This window comes from Oryctolagus cuniculus, chromosome 20 (assembly GCF_051225735.1).
Source record: "Oryctolagus cuniculus isolate XC-2025 breed Fujian yellow rabbit chromosome 20, ASM5122573v1, whole genome shotgun sequence".
Taxonomy (NCBI): domain Eukaryota; kingdom Metazoa; phylum Chordata; class Mammalia; order Lagomorpha; family Leporidae; genus Oryctolagus; species Oryctolagus cuniculus.
Genome location: NC_142886.1, coordinates 20,657,703 through 20,681,652, shown reverse-complemented (window position 1 = coordinate 20,681,652; position 23,950 = coordinate 20,657,703). Strand labels below are relative to the sequence as shown.

At 42.4% G+C, this 23,950-nt stretch overlaps 1 protein-coding gene and 1 long non-coding RNA gene across 2 annotated transcripts in view; one reads left to right on the top strand and one right to left on the bottom strand.

Moving 5' to 3' along the window:
- Positions 1 to 23,950, bottom strand: part of LOC103345158 (uncharacterized) — a 143,719-nt gene that overhangs the window by 3,703 nt on the left and 116,066 nt on the right. The gene's annotated exons all lie outside the window — the stretch shown is intronic.
- On the top strand, positions 21,284 to 23,753 carry LOC100344773 (disintegrin and metalloproteinase domain-containing protein 20). The gene has a single exon (XM_008248550.5). It carries the CDS (start codon positions 21,382 to 21,384, stop codon positions 23,626 to 23,628), a length of 2,247 nt encoding a protein of 748 aa, XP_008246772.4. The 5' UTR covers positions 21,284 to 21,381; the 3' UTR covers positions 23,629 to 23,753.

The window sequence follows — 23,950 nt, the reverse complement described above, 5'->3', positions numbered from 1 at the left end:
TGCTAAAAAATATTGAGCCCATACAAGAGCAGAAGGCATACGTAAGTTCTATGAGCCTGTAGTAGCTGCTCCCCGTGGTTTCATCAGTGTCTGTCACCCATCTTATGTCTGTGATCATATAGGAGGTTTGTTTAATCATCTGATGGAAGATGTAAGATTTTTTTTACCATCTCTGTATTAGATAAAGTCTTTGGAAATGGACAAAATCTTTAAAAATGATATCCCTGATCTTTTTGCCCTTTTGTTGAATGGGAGAAAATGTATTCTTGTTGAAAAGGGCATGATGAGTGTGTCCTAAACGTCAAGAACCCATTATAAATAAAATATTTGTTAAGAAATAGGGTTAGCATAGAGACAAATATGTTTTCCCTGATTTGTGGCAGCTAATAGATAGCATACAAAAGAGTTTTTCATGAATATATGTCAATTGGGATTTTGTTATTGTTTAGAGCCTTTGTTCTATGCTCCTGTGGAACAGTGACCTTTCTACTTTTTACATCTTAGACTCTTTATTGAAAGCAGGATTAAGCCTGTGATTATAAAGCAAACTAAAAATCTGTTATTTTAAAAAGTAAAAGAAGGGCCGGCACCGCAGCTCACTAGGCTAATCCTCCGCCTTGCGGCGCCGGCACACCAGGTTCTAGTCCCGGTCGGGGCACCGGATTCTGTCCCGGTTGCCTCTCTTCCAGGCCAGCTCTCTGCTGTGGCCAGGGAGTGCAGTGGAGGATGGCCCAAGTCCTTGGGCCCTGTACCCCATGGGAGACCAGGATAAATACCTGGCTCCTGCCATCAGATCAGCGCGGTGGCCATTGGAGGGTGAAGCAACGGCAAAGGAAGACCTTTCTCTCTGCCTCTCTCTTTCTCACAGTCCACTCTGCCTGTCAAAAAAAAAAGTAAAAGAAAAAAAGAAAGGCGTGAAGGAGGAAGACAGAGAGGGAAGTATCATATTCTTAGAATTGTCTCTATGAGGGCCGGTGCTGTGGCACAGTGGGTTAATGCCCTGGCCTGAAGTGCCAGCATCCCATAATGGCGCCGGTTTGAGACCCAGCTGCTCCACTTCCAATCCATCTCTCTGCTATGGCCTGGGAAAGCAGTAGAAGATGGCCCAAGTCCTTGGGCCCGTGCACCCGCGTGGGAGAAGTGGCTCCTGGCTCCTAGCTTTGGATGGGCACAGCTCTGGCCATTGCAGCCAATTGGGGAGTGAACCATTGGATAGAAGACCTCTCTCTCTCTCTCTCTCTGCCATTCCTCTCTCTGTGTAACTCTAAATTTCAATAAATAAATAAATCTAAAAAAAAAGAATTGTATCTATGAACTCCATGAAATCTGTTTTCTTCATATTAATAAAAAATTAAAGAACAAATTAGTAAATAAAAAAGAATACGGTTAGGCCTCAAAGCTGAGACCTCTCGTGAGACTCTTCTAAATTCACTTAAAGCCTAATGCCTGACTTATCAGATGTTATTCAAAAATATAAAGACTAACTGACCACACCCATCCTTAAGTTTTAATACTTAATTTCACTATTTTATAGCCAGCGTGCCAAAGACAAAATGAAAAGCTTGAAGAAGCAAAAAACTACTTAGAAAAATAAATCACGGCCGGTGCTGCGGCTCAATAGGCTGATCCTCTGCCTGTGGCGCCAGCACACCGGGTTCACACAGGCAGAAGATTAGCCACGTGACCATGGTCCAGCCCCTAGCCCCCATCCTTCTAAAACCAATTACCAACTCCTTGAAGGACCATCCTTCTAAAACCTCTTTGTTGCTTAAGTATGGGGCTAAAAGGGTTTTTGAAATTGACTCTTGGTTGTCAGTTATCGTCCCCCCACCCCACAACATACATCAAAGCAAGGGACCAAATCAGACCAACAACCAGGACCACATCTGTCTTGGCAAATGAGGGACAAACACAATTAACTACAGGATGACTGACCAGCAATGTTTAGCAAAAGAGAGATGCCAAGAAGAGATTTAAACAGCTAAAATAGTCACAAATGAAACTCTAAATGAAAATATATATAGCTAAGAGGTTTCAAAGAAAAGGTTTATATGCATGTTTGCCTGAGAACAAGTATCACAAAACTCTGCCAGGGCTGCAACCTATATAGAGAGCCACCATTTAAAAAAAATAAAAAGAGAGTGAGAATAACTAAATATGATGTTTGGTATTCTAACAGAGCAGGACGGTGCCTGCATAGTGGCCTATTCTTGCCGCTGTGCTTCTTTCCAGATAAAAACAAATATTGATTAAATTAAGAGATAGGCCACCTGGCTTCAACAGACTCTGTATCATTAAAGTCCCTGGTTTCAAGGAGCTGGTAATTGGTTTTCAAATTTCTTCTTCTGGATTTCACTTAAAGTCAGGTCAGTCTTCAAGAAAATTTTAGTTTGAATTCACACTTCTCATAATAGTATTGGGACTTTACTAAGTGCTTAACATCCTTATGTTGTATACCTGCTCTCTCCTAAAGGGGAGAATGGAAAAAGATGTATTTCACCTGAAGACAATTAAGCACAGTAAATGCTCCTCACCAAATATTGATTCTGCTCAATCAAAAAGGAGGGTATGGGTTAACAGCAGGATGCTTGGGTAACTATCAGGCTACCTACCATGATAATGCAAATATGACTATGTACCCTAAAACCTGCCACTCTGCTGCCTATCAAGGAAATGAGCTCCTTCATCATGATTATTTGGAAACCTTGGAGACTATTTTCTCTAACAGATTGGACCTTTCAGAACAGCCCCAGCCTGAGTCACACTGGGACCTTTTCACTAACAGAGCAGTTTTCTGATAATGAACAATGGAGGATTGGGTGGGTAGTGGTCACAGAAGGACAGGCACTAGAAGCAGGAGCACTACTACTGAACTTCATCCCAAGAAAGCTAAATTGATCACTCTGACAAGAGCTCTCCAGCTATCAAAAAAAGAAGGTAAACATAAACCCTAACTATACCTTTATGGCGGTTCATGCTATTTGGAAGGAAAGGGTGCTCCTGAGAACAGGAAATAAGAATATTAAATATACAGCCAAGATTCAAACTCTATTGCAAGCAGTGACAAAGACAAAGCAGGTAGTAATAATGCCTTGTCTTAGCCACTAAAAGGTGAGCACATTGCAAAAATAAACCAGACCACTGATTTTGCTACCATGATCGAGGCTAAAGGAGAGCTTGCTTGGGCCTCAGTACCCCATCTTGATGTATACCACTTAAGTCTTATTATAATGAGGAAGATGAGAAAAGAACAAAGGACTTGGGTTTTGATGCTTGGATGTTGCCAAAAGTTAACAATCAATCTGCCACAGACTCATCTTTGTACCAAGACCTTGGTCTAACCCATCAGAAAGCACTTGCATGAGAGTACACATTATTGGTGCAATGTCCTGATGAATTTTTTACAGCCTCATTTACCAGGACCTCTTCTTCAGCAGGTAGAGCAACAAATAACCCAGGGTTGCCCTTTATGTGTTCAGAACAAACCAAAATAGAAACACTTATCAGCCAAAAGAGGCCCCAAAGGGTGAGGGCCAGCCCCTTTTGATCATTGTCAAGTAGACTTCACTCACGTGTCTGTGATACCAGAGAACTTCAAATATTGACTTTTATTGATGGATACCATTTCACGATGGGAAAAAGATTATCCCATCAGTTAAGACAGAGAGAGAGAGAGAGAGAGAGAGAGAGAACATCTGAGGTGACCAGGCTGTGGTTAAAGGAACTTATTCCTAGATATGGACTTCCTTTTTATATGCAAAGTGATAATGGGCCTTATTTCATATCTGAAATAACTCAGAAATTAGGTAAAGCTCTTCCTTTAAAGTGAAACCTGCATGCATCTTAGAGACCTCAATTTTACTGGAAAATCCAAAACGGAAAAAGACACCTTAAAGATAATGATTGCCTAATTATGCCAAGACACTAGCCTAAAATGAGATAAGTGTTGCCAACAGTCTTCCTCCAGATAAGGGTGACCCCTAAAAGCAGGCTTCAGTTGAGCCCCTAAAAAGCAGAATTTGTGAAACCCCTACTGATGCCTCAAGTTTGCCTCCACCATGTCCTCTCCAGAGCTAGAAACATCCCTCTGCCCTTTAAACCTAGAGATCAAGTGCTGCTGAAAGCCTAAAAGGGGCAGCGTCCTGAGACCTTATGACGTCCTGCTAACGACTCACACCGCCTTGAAGTTGTCTGAAGTGGAGCCTTAAATTCCTCCTACCAGAATAAAAAGTGTTCTGCAGACATCCAAGATGTTGATCCTCAGTTGACATTGCAATCTATAAAATACTCAAACTACTTGTTTAAAAATAACAAGGAATGCCAGCTCTAGGGTTTGACTCTCTACTCTGTTTCATTGATATGATGGGGAGACAACTCACTTGTTTGTGTTGCTCAGAGTCTCACCTCCTTAACCTAACTAACCAAAGCTGGATTTGCCTACCCAGGGAACAATCAGCTATGGATCATAGCAATCCCTTTGCTCACCCAGCATGGTATTTCAGCCAAGTTCTATAAGGAACTAATGTACTGAGTAAGCAAGACTCATTTCCCCACTGAAAAGAATTCTGATGCCCCATGGCTTACCTTCTCCTCACCCAACATCTTGTGTCTGAGATAATTTCCAAGGTAAGCCAACAGAAAGTGTATACCTCATTGCTATGCCATGTCCTCCTCATCTGGCAAATGACCAATGTGCATCCACAAGACTGAAGTCTACCCTGCAAGTAGAAGTATCTAGGGGGAGGGCCTCACAATCATTAAATATCTCTTCCCGGATAATAACAGTCGGTTAGCTAGTAGTAAATACTACCTTGATAGTGACATCTTGAGAATCTGTTTGTTGTACCCTGTGGGGGTATGTCTTTTCTGTAAGGAGGATGGATGCCCCTGGGCAGCAGACTGAGAAGGATAAGGAGACCTATTCAGTGCCTACTTGATTCCCTCTTCATTTGCTTCTCCATATATTCTGTAAATGAGCCCAAACACTGGATGAACTGCCTTAAGCTTTCCACTTGGGTCCCCCTGATCTCCCAGGAAAAATTCCAAATGGAGATAAATGTTTCCTTTGGCTATACCTGGCTATCTTGGTGGGGGAGTGGGTACACATAAACATGTCCTTCACAACTCATCTTAAACTCAGACTATAATTTGCAAATGAGACTTGAAATAGCTCTTTTACTGACTTACCAACGTTCTTAGATTCTTTGGCTAAGACCACATGGTCTTAGGCAACACACCTGCAGAGCAATGAGAGGCCTGGGCAATTGCTAATGCTTCCTGCTGTGCATATATTAACACCTCCTTCCAAATGGGAAAAGGTACAAAAAGTGTGACAGCAGGCTACTTGCGTACAGCAAACCCCAGATTACCACACTCCACACTAAATGATATGGACACAAAATTAACTAATGGCTTTCTGATCTGATCTTTGAGAAACCAAACAGAATGAGATCCTTCTTGTCAGATATTCTTTTTTTCCCATTCAATCCTATTGATGACCTTGGTGATTTACATATTATTCTGATTAGTAATCAGTTGCATTCCCCTTCTGTGTTAATCCACTGCAAAAACATTAGAAACCTGAAAAGAGTCATGACAAAAGCAGATTCAAACTTTTCATTTCAAGGACCCCCTGCAAGAGCCGGCTCTGGCATAGTGGGTAAAGCTGCCACCTGCAGTGCCAGCATCCCATAAGGGCACTGATTCGAGACCCAGCTGCTCCTGTTTGAGATAGCTCTCTGTTTAAGGCCTGGGAAAGCAGTGGAAGACAGGCCCAAGTCCTTGGTCCCCTGCACCCACATGGGAGACCAGGAAGAAGCTTTTGGCTCCTGGCTTTGGATCAGCCCAGCTCTGGCCGTTGCAGCCATTTGGGAAGTGAATGAGTGTTTGGAAGACCTTTCTCTCTGTTTCTCCCTCTCTCTGTAACTCCACCTCTCAAATAACTTTAAAGAAAAAAGCAACATGAGGCAAGCAACTCATTATGTACAAAATATGCAATAAAATTATCAGTTTTATCAGTAAACGTGGGGTCAGTCAAAAGTGAAATAATATATTTAAATTGCTGAGAGAAAAAAATTGTCAGACAAGATTCTACATTGGGCAAAACTGTTCTGCAAAAATAGGGAGAAACTAAAAGATTTTGAGATAGGGGCTGATGCCATGGCTCACTAGGTTAATCCTCTGCCTGTGGCGCTGGCATCCCTTATGGTCACTGGGTTCTAGTCCCGGTTGCCCCTCTTCCAGGCCAGCTCTCTGCTGTGGCCCCGGAGTGCAGTGGAGGATGGCCCAAGTGCTTGGGCCCTGCACCGCATGGGAGACCAGGGAGAAGCACCTGGCTCCTGGCTTCGGATCAGCGCAGCTCCGGCTGTTGCAGCCATTTGGGGAGTGAAGTAACAGAAGAAAGGAAGACCTTTCTCTCTGTCTCTCTCTCTCTCTCTCTCTTTGTCTGTAACTCTACCTGTCAAAGAAATAATTAAAATCTATAAAAAAGAGCCGGCGCCGTGGCTCAATAGGCTAATCCTCCACCTTGCGGCGCCGGCACACCGGGTTCTAGTCCCGGTTGGGGCGCCGGATTCTGTCCCGGTTGCCCCTCTTCCAGGCCAGCTCTCTGCTATGGCCAGGGAGTGCAGTGGAGGATGGCCCAGGTGCTTGGGCCCTGCACCCCATGGGAGACCAGGAAAAGCACCTGGATCCTGGCTCCTGCCATCGGATCAGCGCGGTGCGCCGGCTGCAGCGGCGGCCATTGGAGGGTGAACCAACGGCAAAAGGAAGACCTTTCCCTCTCTGTCTCTCTCTCTCACTGTCCACTCTGCCTGTCAAAAAAAAAAAATCTATAAAAAAAAGATTTTGACATAAACAAAAGGTGAGAAAGTTAATTATCACTAAACTTGTCCTACAATACTAAAGTTGAAATAAAAGAACACCAGATCATCGCTTGAAGCTATTTAAATAATTCAGTTAAAATATATATATGAGAGTGTTTCAAAAAGTTCATGGAAAATTGAATTAAAAGAATATTTTGTTATAATAAAAATTTGAAATCCATGCATAGCTTTTTTTAAACTGTTTTTTAATTTTAAAAATTTATTTGTTTTTTTTTTTAACTTTTATTTAATGAATATAAATTTCCAAAGTACGATTTATGGATTACAATGGCTTCCCCCACATACCGTCCCTCCCACCCACAACCCTCCCCTTTCCCACTCCCTCTCCCCTTCCATTCACATCAAGATTCATTTTCGATTATCTTAATATACAGAAGATCAGCTTAGTATACATTAAGTAAGGATTTCAGCAGTTTGCTCCCACACAGAAACATAAAGTGAAAAATAATACATGATTTTTTTTAAATGATGATGAAATCAGATCAGACCTATTGTCATGTTTAATCCCAGTGAGAGTCAAGTTGGGAGTTGATAATTTCTTTTTTTTTTTTTTTACAGAGGATCAGTTTAGTATACATTAAGTAAAGATTTCAACAGTTTGCACCCCCACAGAAACACAAAGTGAAATATATTGTTTGAGTACTCATTATAGCATTAAATCTCAATGCACAGCACATTAAGGACAGTGATCCTACATGAGGAGTAAGTGCACAGTGACTCCTGTTGTTGACTTTACCAATTGACACTCCTGTCTATGGCATCAGTAATCTCCCTATGCTCCAGTCATGAGTTTCCAAGGCTATGGAAGCCCCTTGAGTTCTCCGATTCTTATCTTGTTTAGACAAGGTCATAGTCAAAGTGGAGGTTCTCTCCTCCCTTCAGAGAAAGGTACCTCCTTCTTTGAAGACCTGTTCTTTCCACTGGGATCTCACTCACAGAGATCGTTTGCCAGCGTGTCTTGGCTTTCCATGCCTGAAATACTCTCATGGGCTTTTCAGCCAGATCCGAATGCCTTTAGGGCTGATTCTGAGGCCAGAGTGCTATTTAGGACATCTGCCATTCTATGAGTCTGCTGAGTATCTCACTTCCCATGTTGGATCACTCTCCCCTTTATTTATTCTATCGGTTAGTGTTAGCAGGTACTAGACTTGTTTATGTGCTCCCTTTGACTCTTAGTCCTTTCATTATGATCAATTGTGAACTGAAATTGATCACTTGGAATAGTGAGATGGTATTGGTACATGCCACCTTTATGGGATTGAATTGGAATCCCCTGGTATGTTTCTAACTCTACCATTTGGGGCAAGTCAGCTTGAGCATGTCCCAAATTATACATCTCTTCCCTCTCTTATTCCCACTCTTATGTTTAACAGGGATCACATTTCAGTTAATTTTCAACACTTAAGAATAACTGTGTATTAATTACAGAATTAAACCAGTCATATTAAGTAGAACAGACAAAAAAACAACTGTATTAAGTTGTTCATTAACAGTCAGGGCTATGCTGATCAAGTCACCGTTTCCCATAGTGTCCATTTCACTTCAACAGGTTTCCTTTTTGGTGTTCAGTCAGTTGTCACCGATCAGGGAGAACATATGGTATTTGTCCCTTTGGGATTGGCTTATTTCACTAAGCATGATGTGTTCCAGATTCCTCCATTTTGTTGCAAATGACTGGATTTCGTTGTTTCTTACTGTGGTATAGTATTCTAAAGAGTACATATCCCATAATTTCTTTATCCAGTCTACCGTTGATGGGCATTTAGGTTGGTTCCAGGTCTTAGCTATTGTGAATTGAGCTGCAATAAACATTAGGCTGCAGACCGCTTTTTTGTTTGCCAATTTAAATTCCTTTGGGTAAATTCCAAGGAGTGGGATGGCTGCGTTGAACGGTAGGGTTATCTTCAGGTTTCTGAGGAATCTCCAGACTGACTTCCATAGTGGCTTGACCAGATTGCATTCCCACCAACAGTGGGTTAGTGTCCCTTTTTCCCCACATCCTCGCCAGCATCTGTTGTTGGTAGATTGCTGAATGTGAGCCATTCTAACCGGGGTGAGGTGAAACCTCATTGTGGTTTTGATTTGCATTTCCCTGATTGCTAATGACCTTGAACATTTTTTCATGTGCCTGTTGGCCATTTGGATTTCCTCTTTTGAAAAATGTCTATTGAGGTCCTTGGACCATCTCTTAATTGGGTTGTTGGTTTTGTTTTTGTGGAGTTTCTTGATCTCTTTGTAGAATCTGGTTATTAACCCTTTATCTGTTGCATAGTTTGCAAATATTTTTTCCCATTCTGTCGGTTGTCTCTTCACTCTCCTGACTGTTTCTTTTGCAGTACAGAAACTTCTCAATTTGAGGCAATCCCAATAGTTGATTTTGGCTTTGACTGCCTGTGCCTCCCGGGTCTTTTCCAGAAATTCTTTGCCTGTGCCAATATCTTGAAGGGTTTCTCCAATGTTCTCTAATAACTTGATGGTGTCAGGTCGTAGATTTAGGTCTTTAATCCACGTTGAGTGGATTTTTGTGTAAGGTGAAAGGTAGGGGTCTTGCTTCATGATTCTGCATGTGGAAATCCAGTTTTCCCAGCACCATTTATTGAATAGACTGTCCTTGCTCCAGGAATTAGTTTTAGATCCTTGATCAAATATAAGTTGGCTGTAGATGTTTGGGTTGATTTCTGGTGTTTCAATTCTGTTACATTGGTCTATCCATCTGTTTCTGTACCAGTACCATGCTGTTTTGATTACAACTGCCCTGTAGTATGTCCTGAAATCTGGTATTGTGATGCCTCCGGCTTTGTTTTTGTTGTACAAGATTGCTTTAGCTATTCGAGGTCTCTTGTGCCTCCATATGAATTTCAGCACCAATTTTTCCAGATCTGAGAAGAAGGTCTTCGGTATCTTGATTGGTATTGCATTGAATTTATAAATTGCTTTTGGGAGAATGGACATTTTGATGATATTGATTCTTCCAATCCATGAGCATGGAAGATTTTTCCATTTTTTGGTATCCTCTTCGATTTCTTTCTTTAAGGTTTTGTAATTCTCATCGTAGAGATCTTGAACGTCCTTGGTTAAGTTTATTCCAAGGTATTTGGTTGTTTTTGTAGCTATTGTGAATGGGATTGATCTTAGAAGTTCTTCCTCAGCCATGGCATTGTCTGTGTATACAAAGGCTGTTGATTTTTGTGCATTGATTTTATACCCTGCTACTTTGCCAAACTCTTCTATGAGTTCCAATAGTCTCTTAGTAGAGTTCTTTGGGTCCTCTAAATAAAGAATCATGTCATCTGCAAAGAGGGATAGTTTGAGTTCTTCCTTCACAATTTGTATCCCTTTAATGTCTTTTTCTTGCCTAATAGCTCTGGCTAGAACCTCCAGAACTATATTGAATAGCAGTGGTGAGAGTGGGCATCCCTGTCTGGTACCAGATCTCAGTGGAAATGCTTCCAACTTTTCCCCATTCAATAGGATGTTGGCCGTGGGTTTTTCATATATTGCTTTGATTGTATTGAGGAATGTTCCTTCCATACCCAGTTTGCTTAGAGTTTTCATCATGAACGGGTGTTGTATTTTATCAAATGCTTTCTCGGCATCTATTGAGATAATCATATGGTTTTTCTTCTGCAGTCTGTTAATGTGGTGCATCACATTGATTGTCTTGCGCACATTAAACCATCTCTGCATACCCGGGATGAATCCCACTTGGTCTGGGTGGATGATCTTTCTGATGTGTTGTTGCATTCTATTTGCGAGAATTTTATTGAGGATTTTTGCATCTATGTTCATCAGGGATATTGGTCTGTAATTCTCTTTCAGTGCTGCATCTTTTTCAGGCTTAGGAATTAAGCTGATGCTGGCTTCATAGAAAGAATTTGGGAGGATTCCCTCTTCTTCGATTGTTCTGAATAGTTTGAGAAGAATTGGAGTTAGTTCTTCTTTAAACGTCTGGTAGAATTCAGCAGTGAATCCATCTGGTCCTGGGCTTTTCTTTGTTGGGAGGGCCTTTATTACTGTTTCAATTTCTGTCTCAGTTATGGGTCTGTTTAGGTTTTCGATGTCTTCCTGGTTCAATTTAGGTAGGTTGCATGTGTCCAGGAATCTATCCATTTCTGATAGGTTTCCCTGTTTGCTGGCATACAAGTCCTTGTAGTAATTTCTGATGATTCTTTTTATTTCTGTGGTGTCTGTTGTAACATTTCCTTTTTCATCTCTGATTTTATTGATTTGGGTCTTTTCTCTTCTTTTTTTAGTTAGTTGGGCCAATGGGGTGTCAATTTTGTTTTTTTTTTTTTTTTTCAAAAAACCAGCTCCTCGTTTGGCTGATTTTTTGGAATGTTTTTCTTGATTCAATCCTGTTGATTTCTTCTCTGATTTTAATTATTTCTGTTCTCCTACTAGATTTGGGTCTGGTTTGCTGTAGGTTTTCTAGATCCTTGAGGTGAATTGAAAGCTTATCTATTTGGTGCCTTTCCAATTTCTTGATGTAGGCACCTATTGATATAAACTTTCCTCTTAACACTGCTTTTGCTGCGTCCCATAAGTTTTGGTATGTTGTGCTGTTATCCTCATTTACTTCCAAAAAATTTTTGATTTCTCTTTTGATTTCTTCTATGACCCATTGTTCATTCAGGAGCATGTTGTTCAATCTCCATGTGTTTGCGTATGCTCTAGGGATTCCTGAGTTGCTAATTTCCAACTTCATTCCTTTATGGTCTGAGAAGCTGCATGGTATGATTCTAATTCTTTTGAATTTGCTGAGACTCGCTTTATGGCCTAGTATGTGGTCAATCCTAGAGAAGGTTCCATGTACTGCTGAGAAGAATGTAAAATCTTTAGCTGTAGGATTGAAAGTTCTGTATATATCTGTTAGATCCATTTGGGCTATAGTGTCGTTTAAATCTACTGTATCCTTGTTGATCTTCTGTCCTATTTATCTGTCTATTTCTGAGAGTGGAGTATTGAAGTCCCCCAGTACTATTGTATTGGGGTCTAAGTCTCCCTTTAAGTCCCTTAACAAATCTTTTAGATAAACCGGTGTCCTGTAGTTAGGTGCAGATACATTGATAATTGTTATAGCTTCCTGTTGAATTGATCCCTTAATCATTATGTAGTGTCCCTCTTTGTCTCTCTTAACGGTTTTTGTGGTAAAGTTTATGTTGTCCGATATTAAGATTGCTACGCCCGCTCTTTTTTCATTTCTGTTGGCATGGTATATCTTTTTCCAGCCTTTCACTTTCAGTCTGTATGGATCTTTGTTGGAAAGATGTGTTTCTTGTAAGCAGCAAATAGATGGGTTTTGTTCCTTAACCCAATCAGCCAAACGGTGTCTTTTAACTGGACAGTTCAGGCCATTCACGTTCAATGTGACTAATGATAAGTGGTAACTTTGCCCTGCCATTTGCCAAAGATAAGTTCTAATATATGCTTTGAATTCCCTGTGATCTTTTGCTGTGAGGTTTCCTTCCTTTACCTTCTTTCATATTGATGACCGTGTTTCTTTGTTTCTGTGTGTAACACATCTTTAAGCATCTTTTGCAGGGCTGGACGAGTGGCAACAAATTCTTTCAATTTCTGTTTGCTATGAAAAGTCTTTATTTCACCTTCATTCACAAATGATAGCTTTGCAGGATATAATATTCTGGGCTGGCAGTTGTTCTCTCTTAGTACCTGGGCTATATCTCGCCATTCCCTCCTAGCTTGTAGAGTTTCTGATGAGAAGTCAGCTGTGAGTCTGATTGGCGATCCTCTGAGAGTAATCTGACGTTTCTCTCTTGCACATTTTAGGATCTTTTCTTTATGTTTCACTGTGGAGAGTTTAATTACAACGTGTCGTGGTGAGGATCTCTTTTGGTCGTGTTTATTAGGGGTTCTGTGAGCTTCCTGTACTAGGATGTCTCTGTCCTTCTCCAAACCTGGGAAATTTTCTGCTAATATCTCACTAAAAAGGCCTTCTAATCCTTTCTCCCTCTCCATGCCTTCAGGAACTCCTAGAACCCGAATGTTGGGTTTTTTAATAGTATCCTGAAGATTCCCGACAATATGTTTTAGATTTCTAATTTCCTCTTCTTTTCTTTGGTCTGACTGTATCCTTTCCTGTTCTCTGTCTTCTAAGTCCGATATTCTCTCTTCTGCTTCACCCATTCTGTTTGTAAGGCTCTCTATTGTATTTTTCATTTGATCTATTGAATTCTTCACTTCAGTCACTATCACAGTTTCCTGTTGTACTAGTTGTTTCGTTGCATTTTGATTCCTCCTTAATATTTCATTTTCACGAGAGAGATTTTCTATCTTGTCCATTAAGGATTTCTGTAGTTCAAGAATTTGTTTTTGAGCACTTCTTAATGTTCTTATCAATTTTTTGAGATCTGCTTCTTGCATTTCTTCTATGTCATCATCCTCATAATCTTGAATTCGGGTGTCTTTTTCATTTGAGGGCGTCATGGTGACTTCCTTGTTTTTATTACCTTGGTTTTTGCGTTTGTTATTTGGCATATTGGAGATATTTGGTTTCTTCACTGTGGTGCTTTTTCTTGTTATACTATGACTCTAGATTAAGTGGACTATCTGTTTTTGATAGAGCCTTAGGGCTTGAGATGGGTGTGGCCTGAGAGCTCTGTTTGGTGTGCTAAAGGTGACACTCCCAGGTTAGGCGTGGTAAACCTCTCTCTCTTTCTCTCTTTCTTTTTTTTTGATTCAAAAGGGAAGTTATTCTGCACAGTTGAACGAAGTTGGAGGTAGTTAGCAGGCAAATGATATACCCACAGGAGCCAGAGATCGGAAGCTCTTTCCCAAGGGCCACACAGGGAATCTGTTCGGTCCTCAGAGTGGGCTCAAAGTCTCCTTCAGTCTCCCACTGGGTTGCCAAAGTTACGGAATTGTAGCGTCTCTGGAGAGTGCTCACGTGAATTCCGTGAGTTCTCTCCCCCACCGTCTCTTTTTTCACAGTCTCAGTTCAGTAGCACCACAAATTTACTAGGTCCTAATCTCCTGTTAATTCGCCCCGCCCAGAGTCAGGTTTTTCTGCTAGGCTGAGGGCCGGTGCAGACCTGAGGTCGCTCTGCTTATGACGTATGTCCAAGATGGCGCCTGCTCTTTGTCTTGCTCGCCCTTGAGAGGTGAGCGGAGAGAGAGAAACCCGTGTCCGTACCAGTCACCTTTTTTTTTTTCTCTCTCTCTCTCTTCCAGCTAGCCTGGTGAAGTTCCCCCCCTCCCCGGGGGTCATTCCCTCTAGTCTCCTCTCTCCGCTTGCCTGCCGGTGTCTCGGGCTATTGAGGTTCGGCTCACCTCGCGTTCCAGCGCTGGTGTGTTGAGTCTGCCGCTGGTGTCCCGAACTGTGGGCTCCCACGCTCTCCACGCAGGTCCGCTCCCCTTCCAGCGCTGATGTGTGGACTCGGAGCCCTGGACGTCCCAAGCCTGCCTGCTGTTGTCTGTGTGGCACGCACTCCCCTTCGAGCACTGGCGCGCAGATCCTGGGGCTTCCGCGGCTCGGTCCCGCGGCTTGGTCCCAGCAGCTCGGCTTCCGTGCGGTGGGTGACCTTGTTCTCCCAGTAAGTCCTCCGATTCATGGCCACTTGGTCCAGAAGAGTTTCCTACAGTTATGGAGGTCAAGTCTTATCATCTCCATGCCCAGCTGAAGAACCAGGAAAGCCGGTGATGTAATTCAGTAAGAAGGCCCATGGGGTGGCCGGCGATCCAGTGTCCCGGCCCAGCTTGCTGCTGCCGGTCTTCCAGGTTAGTGGTGATTCTGGATTCTCCAGAAGCTGCTTTTGAAGTCCATGCATAGCTTTTTTTACATACTGGTTTCTTCCATAAGCTTTTGAAGAAATCCCTCCACAATACGTGGGCAAATATAAAAGCCACTATTGTAATTTTGGTTCTTGTGACCACCTCTAATTTTTAATTAATTTTTAGACTTATTTATTTAAGAGGCAGAGTTATACATAGAGAGAGGGAGAGAGAAAGAAAGGTCTTCCATCGTTGGTTCATCTCCAAATGGCCACAACAGCTGGAGAATACACTTTCAATAATTTTGTTTTCAAGTATCCTGACCTTTTATGACTGACTAAATCTGCTGTTGAATAACACTAGTGCATTTCTAATTTTAGCCATTAGGTATTCAGATCCAGAATTTATTTGCTTTTTACAATTCTGCTTGTTGATATGCTTGTTTTCTCAATATGCTATTTTCTTGATTCTTTTAGCTCTTTGTCCATGTTTGCCTTTAGTTCTTTGACCTTATTCCAGCCAGTAGATTTACAAACTTTCTTTGATAAGCCTGTTGTCTGGAATCCTTGATAGACAGGTGCTCTCAATTTCTTTTGTACCTTTGAATGAGAATGTCTTACTATTTCTTTTTTTTAACTTTTATTTAATAAATATAAATTTCCAAAGTACAGTTTACGGAATACAGTGGCTTCCCCCCACCCCCATACTTCCTTCCCACCCGCAACCCTCCCATCTCCCGCTCCCTCTCCCATTCCATTCACATCAAGATTCATTTTCAATTATCTTTATATACAGAAGATCAACATTAAGGACAGAGATCCTATATGGGGAGTAAGTGCACAGTGACTCCTGTTGTTGACTTAACAATTGACACTCTTGTTTATGGCATCAGTAATCACCCTAGGCTCTTGTCATGGGTACTAAGGCTATGAAAGCCTTTTGAGTTCACCAACTCCGATCTTATTTAGGCAAGGTCTTAGTCAAAATGGAAGTTCTCTCATCCCTTCAGAGAAAGGTACAGCCTTCTTTGATGGCCCATTCTTTCCACTGGGATCTCACTCACAGAGATCTTTCATTTAGTGTTTTTTTTGTTTTTTTTTTTGCCAGACTGTCTTGGCTTTCCATGCCTAAAATACTCTCATGGGCTCTTCAGCCAGATCCGAATGCCTTAAGGGCTGATTCTGAGGCCAGAGTGCTGTTTAGGACATCTGCCCTTCTATGAGTCTGCTGTGTATCCCGCTTCCCATGTGCTATTTCCCTTGAAAAATGTGAGGCTGCAGTTGATACAGGTGACAGCTCAAATGCCGTGGATTGAGTTCCTGGCTCCCAACATTAGCCTGATCCATCCCTGTTCACTGGGGACATCTGGGGAGGGAGTCAGAAGATGGGAGCTCCCTGTCCCTCTCTGTGTCTGTTTCTGTCTATCTGCCCTTCAAATAAATTCAGTAAATGAAAATTTTAAATGGTATTAATGAAAAAGTAAAGGTACATTCATACACAAGATTACTCAAATCTAATTCATTTTGGGGTCCATTACTGAGTCTGCAAACAGTCCTCCTGACAACATTTAGATGCTACAGCAGTTTATGTACTATCTTATCTGGGGCCTTCCCTGGCTCAACTTTTTGATGTATCCTTATTCTTAGCATAAGTTAAAATACCAAAATTTGAGGATAGAGGCTGGTGAATCTTGATTTTAAACCAGCATCCCAAAGCCGGCACAATGTTGCAGCATGTTAATGCTCCAGCCTGAAGTACCAGCATCCTATATGGGCACCAGTTCCAGTCCCAGCAGCTCCTCTTCCAATCCAGCTCTCTGCTATGGCCTGGGAAAGCAGTGGAAGATGACCCAAGTCCTTGGGCCCCTGCACCCGTATGGGAGACCCAGAAGAAGCTCCTGATTCCTGGCTTCAGATTGGCGCAGCTCTGGCCATTGTGGGCAACTGGGGAGTGAAACAGCGGTTGGAAGACCTCTCTCTCTCTCTCTCTCTCTCTCTCTCTGCCTCTCCTCTCTCTGTGTAACTCTGACGTTTAAATAAATAAATAAATCTTTTTAAAAAAGCACCCAGAGGAACCCAAGATGGCTGTATTGCAACAGGACAATCAAAGTCCTGCAGGGCTAAATAGATAGATAAATGGGGAAAGATACACTCTGTAGATAGAGCCATAGGAAATTCGCAATGGGAAGCCCAGGACAGCAACAGAGCCTGGGCAGGTCCAGGCTGAAAGAGTATAAGAAAGGGAAGCAGCAAACAATCAGATTGGGGAGGTCACAGCCAGCCCCTAGCAGACCTGGTGAGATAGGAAATCATGGGTTCATGGAGCTGCAAATAGCAGTGGGAGCAAGAGCTTGGCAAATTGCTTTTCAGTTTTCACACAGGAAAAAGAGAAGGTATAGAGGAATGAATAGAGAGGTTAGACCCCCCCTGCCCACATCTCTCCCCCAACTCGCCCCACCCAGACCTGCAGCCAGCTGGGAGAAGCCATTATGGTTGTTTACTTTTTCGAACATAAGCAAGGGATTGCTGCCTTAGCCTCCCATACACTCCCTTAATTGCGGCGGCCACCTCACCACACCCCCATCCAGGAACGTGGACCAAAACATTTCAGAAGAATTTCTTCCCCACCATTCAGGCTGCACAACAAGAAAAAGTCCTTTCTATTGAAAACTGAGCCCACTCCATCCACCATTAAGCAGTGAGCTGGGCTGCAGTAGGTGGGGCTCCGCTCACCAGAGGAACAGTTTTTCCTTTCTTCCATACTAGTTGTTGAACTCTTTACTTAACATAGACTTAATCATATGTGTATAAAGTCAATTGAAAATGGATCTCAGTAAAAAAAAAAAAAAGAGAATACGGGACAGATGTGGAAGTTTGTAACTGTAAAGCTGTGTAGTTCTGCATACATTCCTACAGATTCACTTCAAAGTGTACGGTTTAAATACTTGCCATGGGACCCGAAATCCCATTAGGCTGATGTTCAAAATGCCATTGTAAGTGTTAAAGTGACCATATTAAGCGTGAAAGTGATCATATAGATAAGATTCAGTGCTAAAGAGATCATATAAATAAGATCAAGTGTCTGGTAATAATAATAGAATTAAAAAGAAGAGAACGTTCTAACATGGGAAGAAGCCCACACAGTAGACTCATAGAGTGACAATCGCTTTAAGTAGCACTTGACCCCAGAATCAACCTTTAAGGCTTCCTGTTCTGGCTGAAAATCCCATTAGAGCATTTCAGTCATGGAATGCAAGACACTGTGGCAAAAGTGTTCTACATGAAGGATCTTTTTTAGTGAGACCCCAGTAGAAATAAGTGGCATCAAAGAAGGATGTATTTTTCTCCTGATGGAGAAGAGAACTTCCAATTTGCTTATGGCTTAGTCTAAATTCTGTTGGAAACTGTGGATTCAAAAGGCTTGGCAGCTCATGTCAAGCGCCTCGGGTGATCACTGACATCATACATAAGAGTGTTAATTGTTAAATAGACAACAGGAGTTACTGTGCACTTACTTCCCAGGCAGGACCTTTGCCTTAATGAGTTGTATTATGAGAATGAACTATAAGACTTGTTCTCAAACAGCTTTCTGTCTTTGTGTGTGTATGTGCAAATTGTTGAAATCTTTTAGTATAGAGTTGGTTTTCTGTGTATAAAGTTAATTGAAAATGAATCTTAATGGAGAACGGGGCTGGGAATGGGAGAGGGAGAAGGTGGATGGTGGGCTGGGAGTGGGGGTGGGAAGGTGGAAATAGTGAAAAGTATCACTATATTCCTAAAGTTGTATTGTGTGTTTTAAAAACTAACATTAATAACTGTCTTATAATGACATCAACCCATTTATTTTTCTTCCACTGATGACTTCCTTTTGAACCTTTTATTTTCAGCCCAGGATGCCCCCACTTTTTGTTTCTTCCATGGGACCTCTGCCCTAAGGGTCCCCAGCTCACGGAGGACAGAATCTTCTGAGTGTCACACAATTGTTGTGTAATAGACCAACATTTCCCCTTCACCTCTCACCTGTAGCCACACTCTGGTGGGAAAGCTGATGTTCAAGGGATGGTCTTCCCTGCTCCCACTTGACTGCATTTGTGTTGGCCCCTGGTTCCCTTCCTCATGGGGCCTGCCTGAATACCTGCAGACCAGATGATATCACAAGTGAACCAGGATCAAGGTTACTTCAAGACCAAAAGGGTACAGTGACTCTCCTTGTTCTTTCAACACGAGGAGCAGTTTTCACCTTAACCAACACTTGAGGAAGAGAGTAATCTGTTTTCCTGCCTCTTCCTTGGAGACACAATTAGAAGAATACAGTATCTCCAGGGACTCATATTCAGACTTTTTCAATTTTCTAGATAGTCAGGGAATTTGTGTGATCTATAGCAAATGAAAGAAATGGAGACAAATAGAAGAGAAAGAGAAACAGAGGATTTTGATGCTGGTTCAAAAAAAAAAAACCCACAACACCTATATCCCTGAGAGTTCTGAGACCCTTCTTGGGTCAACTTGAAAGTGAATGTCTGCAGGGTCTGTTGCACAAGGATAATTCTGTGTCACTCCCAGATGAATTCAGATTCCACATACAGTTTTCATGCACCTTCTCTACTGAGGACCATCTGCCAGACCACCCCCTACCACTCACATTTCTTTCTCCATATTCTCCCACAGGGGTGTGGCAACTGGTGGGGAAAGGTGACTTTTCAATTCCAGTAGAAGCAGTAGTGACTCTAGTGTGTGCATGTGACCTGAGGATTTTGCCAGAGGGAAAAATGCTGTCCTATGTCCACTGACTTTGAGTCTGGCTGGGAGGGTTGACAGTGGGATGGGCACCCACATAGGATTCTGTTACCGCCACCCTCTCAGCATATCATGGGCTCCAGGGCTCAAACTGCCAACATGGAATGCACACAGGCAGATGGCCCTGGGAATGTCTCTACTCTCCGTGGACGGGGCAGGCCTGCGGGGCCAAGTGGATACTCAACACTCCCTAATTATGGGGGCCTAGTGTGCTGTGACAGTGAGAATTCTGTGACTGCACAAAAGGGTGCACAGTGTAGCTGGCTATCTGGACAATCACTGTGTCTGGTGCTAGAGGCTCAGAGCTCTCCGACTGACTGCTGTGGCTTCTTGCAGAGGGTTCCCGGCTCACACTGAGTTCCACACAGATCCTTCATATGGTTTTGTGACAGATCCTTCATATGGTTTTGGATGGGAGTTATACCCACTGTGTGCTAATCATGGTCACTGATAACCTTGGAGTTGTATCCATTTTGATGCAAATGGTGTAACACCATTCTTTTTATAGCTGAATAACATTCTATTTATATATAAATGTATACATATCATGATATCTGTGAGATTAATTCATGTCCTCAAATCAAACAGCAGTTCAAGTTATTAACAGAGGATTGGTCCACTGGATAAAGATAGCAATTCATTTATCCATCTGCCTATTACATACCGATCGTTTGTCTCCAGCTTGTGGAATTAACTTCAAAATAATTCTAGAACAATCATCAACTTACATTGTTAAATTCCTAGAACTGAATTGCCAAATCACAGAATCACATAGGTGTAGCTTGATAGGAAATGAAATACAGTAATCCTAATTTTATTCAAACATGACATCTGTACATTGATTCATTCCATCTATCACCATCACCCTGTTTTAATTTATATAGGTTTTAAATTATTTCCCAGAATTTCTATAAGAAGATTGTACTCTGCTCACTACTCATTTTATTTATATATCTAAAGATTTTATTTATTTATGTGAGAGGTAGCGTTACAGACAGTGAGAGGGAGAGACAGAGAGAAAGGTCTTCCATCCACTGGTTCACTCCCAGAAAGGCCACAATAGCTGGAGCTACACCAATCCGAAGCCAGGAGCCAGCAGCCTCTTCCAGTCTCCCACACGGGTGCAGGGACCCAAGGACTTGAGCCAGCTTCCACTGCTTTCCCATGGCATAGCAGAGAGCTCGAATGCAAGAGGAACACCTGGGATGAGAACCGCCGGGCATATGGGATGCCAGCACTGCAGGCAGAGGATTAACCTACTGTGCCACAGCGCCAGCCCCCTCACTACTACTTTTAATCATAAATTTATCCCTTGCTACAATGTTTTAAGAAAAAAATAAGTGGCAGGTGCTATGGCGAGTGGGTTCAAGCCCTGGTCTGAGCACCACCATTCCATATGGGCACTGGTCCTAGTCCCAGCTGCTACTCTGATCCAGCTCTCTTCTATGGCCTGGGAAAACAATAGAAGATGCCTGAAGTTTGGGCCCCTTCCCCCACATGGGAAACCTGGAAGGAGCTCCTGGCTTCAGATTGGCGCAACTCCGGTTGTTGAGGCCATCTGGAGAGTGAACCAGCGGATGGAAGACCTCTCTCTGTGTCTCTCCCAATCAACGTAACTCATTACAATAAATTAAATAAATCTTAAATAAAAGAAAAAATCAGTAACTGTCTGAAAATTACTCCAACCAATTTTTTTCCTCCACATATTGTCTCTTTAGAACTTTAGCTTCAGCCCCATGTGGCCCTCACATTTTGTCTCTTCCATAAGACCTCTGCCCTAAGGGTCCCCAGCTCAGAATCTAGTGAGTGTCACACAATTGTTGTGTAATAGACCAACATTTACCCTTCACCTCTCACCTGTAGCCACACTCTGGTCACCTAATCACTGCCCTGGTGGGAAAGCTGATGTTCAAGGGATGGTCTTCCCTACTCCCACTTGACTGCATTTGCGTTGGCCACTGGCTCCCTTCTTCATGGGGCCTGCCTGCACCCAGGCACAACTAACAGGAGCTCTCTGGCTGCAAGTGCTCTGGACACTCCTCTTCCCTGCCAGCTGCTCCCATGCCCCACCAGGATGGCGCTTCACTTCTTCTGAAATTGTCATCCCAAGGAAGGTGCCCCACAGGACGGGAAGACTTCAGGCACCAGCCCAGCTATCCTACAGCATGCGCGTCCATGGCCGAAGACACGTGCTCCACATGAAGCTCAAGAAGAGCTTGTTGCCCAGAAATTTTCCTGTTATTACCAATGACGACCAGGGCGCTATGCAGGAAGACTACCCATTTGTCCCCCGAGACTGTTACTACTACAGCTACCTGGAAGGGGTTCCTGGGTCCATGGCCACAATGGACACCTGCAACGGAGGTCTGCGTGGCATGCTGCAAGTGGATGACTTCACTTACGAAATCAAACCACTGGAGGCTTCTTTGAAATTTGAGCATGTGATTTCCCTGCTTGTGTCAGAGGAAAGAGAAGAGGAGGCCAAGCACTGTCAAATTGGAGGGAAAGACACATATCAAGCCTCAGAAGAGGAAAATTATGCCGAAACTCCAAGAGCCGGTCCTGTTTATATGTGGCAGGTACATTATAAAGTCTTGAGACTACACTACACAGTTTCTTCCTCTTTATACTTTACAAACAGAAATCAGACCCAGATAATAGAGAATGTGGTCATTATGAACAATATCCTGCATTCCATTTATCGGCCAGCATCCCTAAATGCTGCCATACGTATGTTGTGCATATGGACTGGAGAAGATCAAATGGAGGTAACACAAAGACCTCATCCGTCAAGTGCTGTAACTGATTTTGGTTTGTGGAAATTAGCGGACGTTTATCCATATTTTTCACATTCTACTTCTGTGCTTTACACCGGTCATGCAATTGCAGGGCATAATTATTATGCCAGCCAAGGAGGTATATGCAATCCTAACTGGGGTGCATTTTTTGTCTATGTATCACGGTATCACATATTTGTGGCTGCGAGCATTGCAGCTCACGCATTAGGTCACAACATGGGCTTGAATCATGATTCTGCAGGTTGCCGATGTTTCCGAAGAAGCACTTGTGTCATGGCTCCTGTGCCTGGTCTTCAGGATATGCTGAGCAATTGCTCTTATCACGGTGTGTATCATCGTGTTGTTTTCTGGGATCCTTGCTTGAGTAGTCCAAATGTTCCATATAATAATTTTCCTTACATAGCTCCTCGTTGTGGAGACAAGATAAGAAATCAGCAGGAGGAATGTGACTGTGGCTCCTTTAAAGAATGTACTGAAAATAAGTGTTGTGGTACTAATTGTGCCCTCACCCTTGGCAGTGATTGTGACCATACTCCTTGCTGCAACGAGAAGTGCAAATTATCTGCCCCTGGAGTGATTTGCAGAGATATTCGTGGGATTTGTGATCTGCCAGAGTATTGTGATGGGAAAACAGAAAACTGCCCAAAAGACTTTTACATCCAGGATGGAACCCCATGTTCACCGCTAGCCGTTTGTGTAAGAGGAAACTGCAGTGACCGTGATATGCAATGCCAAGCCCTTTTTGGATACGAAGTAGGTGATGGCCCAAAAGCATGTTATGAAAAATTGAATATTATTGGTGATCGATTTGGAAACTGTGGGATTAGGCAGCAACGACCTGGAAGAGTACCTTTTAAATGTGAACAAGATGATGTTTTATGTGGAATGCTGCACTGTGGAACAATCAAGGAAATACCTGGTGGAGGACTGCACACTACATTTAGACGCATATTAGTGCAGGGTGTTAAACAAGAAGAATGCTTTGGATATGAAATACATCATGGGTCAGAAGTGCCACAAATAGGGCTTGTCGTCGACGGTGCAACATGTGGTCCAGGAAGCTTCTGTTTGAACCAGAATTGTACTTTTCATGCAGACATGAATTTTGACTGTGATGTGAAGACATGCAATTACAATGGAGTGTGTAACAACAACAAAAACTGTCACTGTTTGCGTGGATGGAAACCACCAAATTGTGAACAAAAGGGACAGGGTGGTAGTGTAGATAGTGGCCCCCTACCTGACAAAGAAGTTGGTATTAAACCCAATATCCGTGGTATAGTCAGCTATGAAGTAATTTTAATTATAATTCGTGGCATCCTTTTTGTGGTTGCAGGCATCATTGGTGCCCTTACAACAGCAAAACGATATATAGAAAAGAAAGTATTGGAAGATGAATATGAAAGTGATGAATCTTTGTAAATATTGCCAGGAGTCCACACAAGTAGAAAAGAACTTACTGGGAGCAATGATGAACAAACACTAGCAATCCCAATGTCTTTTAGCAATTCTGAGTTTGTATCTTGAAATAAAATCGCATTAAAATTAAAGAGTTAATGTATAATTTCCTTGAAATTTTCCCTATGATCATGGTCGTTCACCTCTACAGGTAGGGCAAAACCCCTTGGATTTAGTAAGAAGGGAAACAGTTCTTAAAATTCAATTTCTAAGGTTTTTTTTGATGCACTTGCAGCAGTCTATTCATTTTTAGAATGCACTTGTAGTAACACCATTAACACATTTT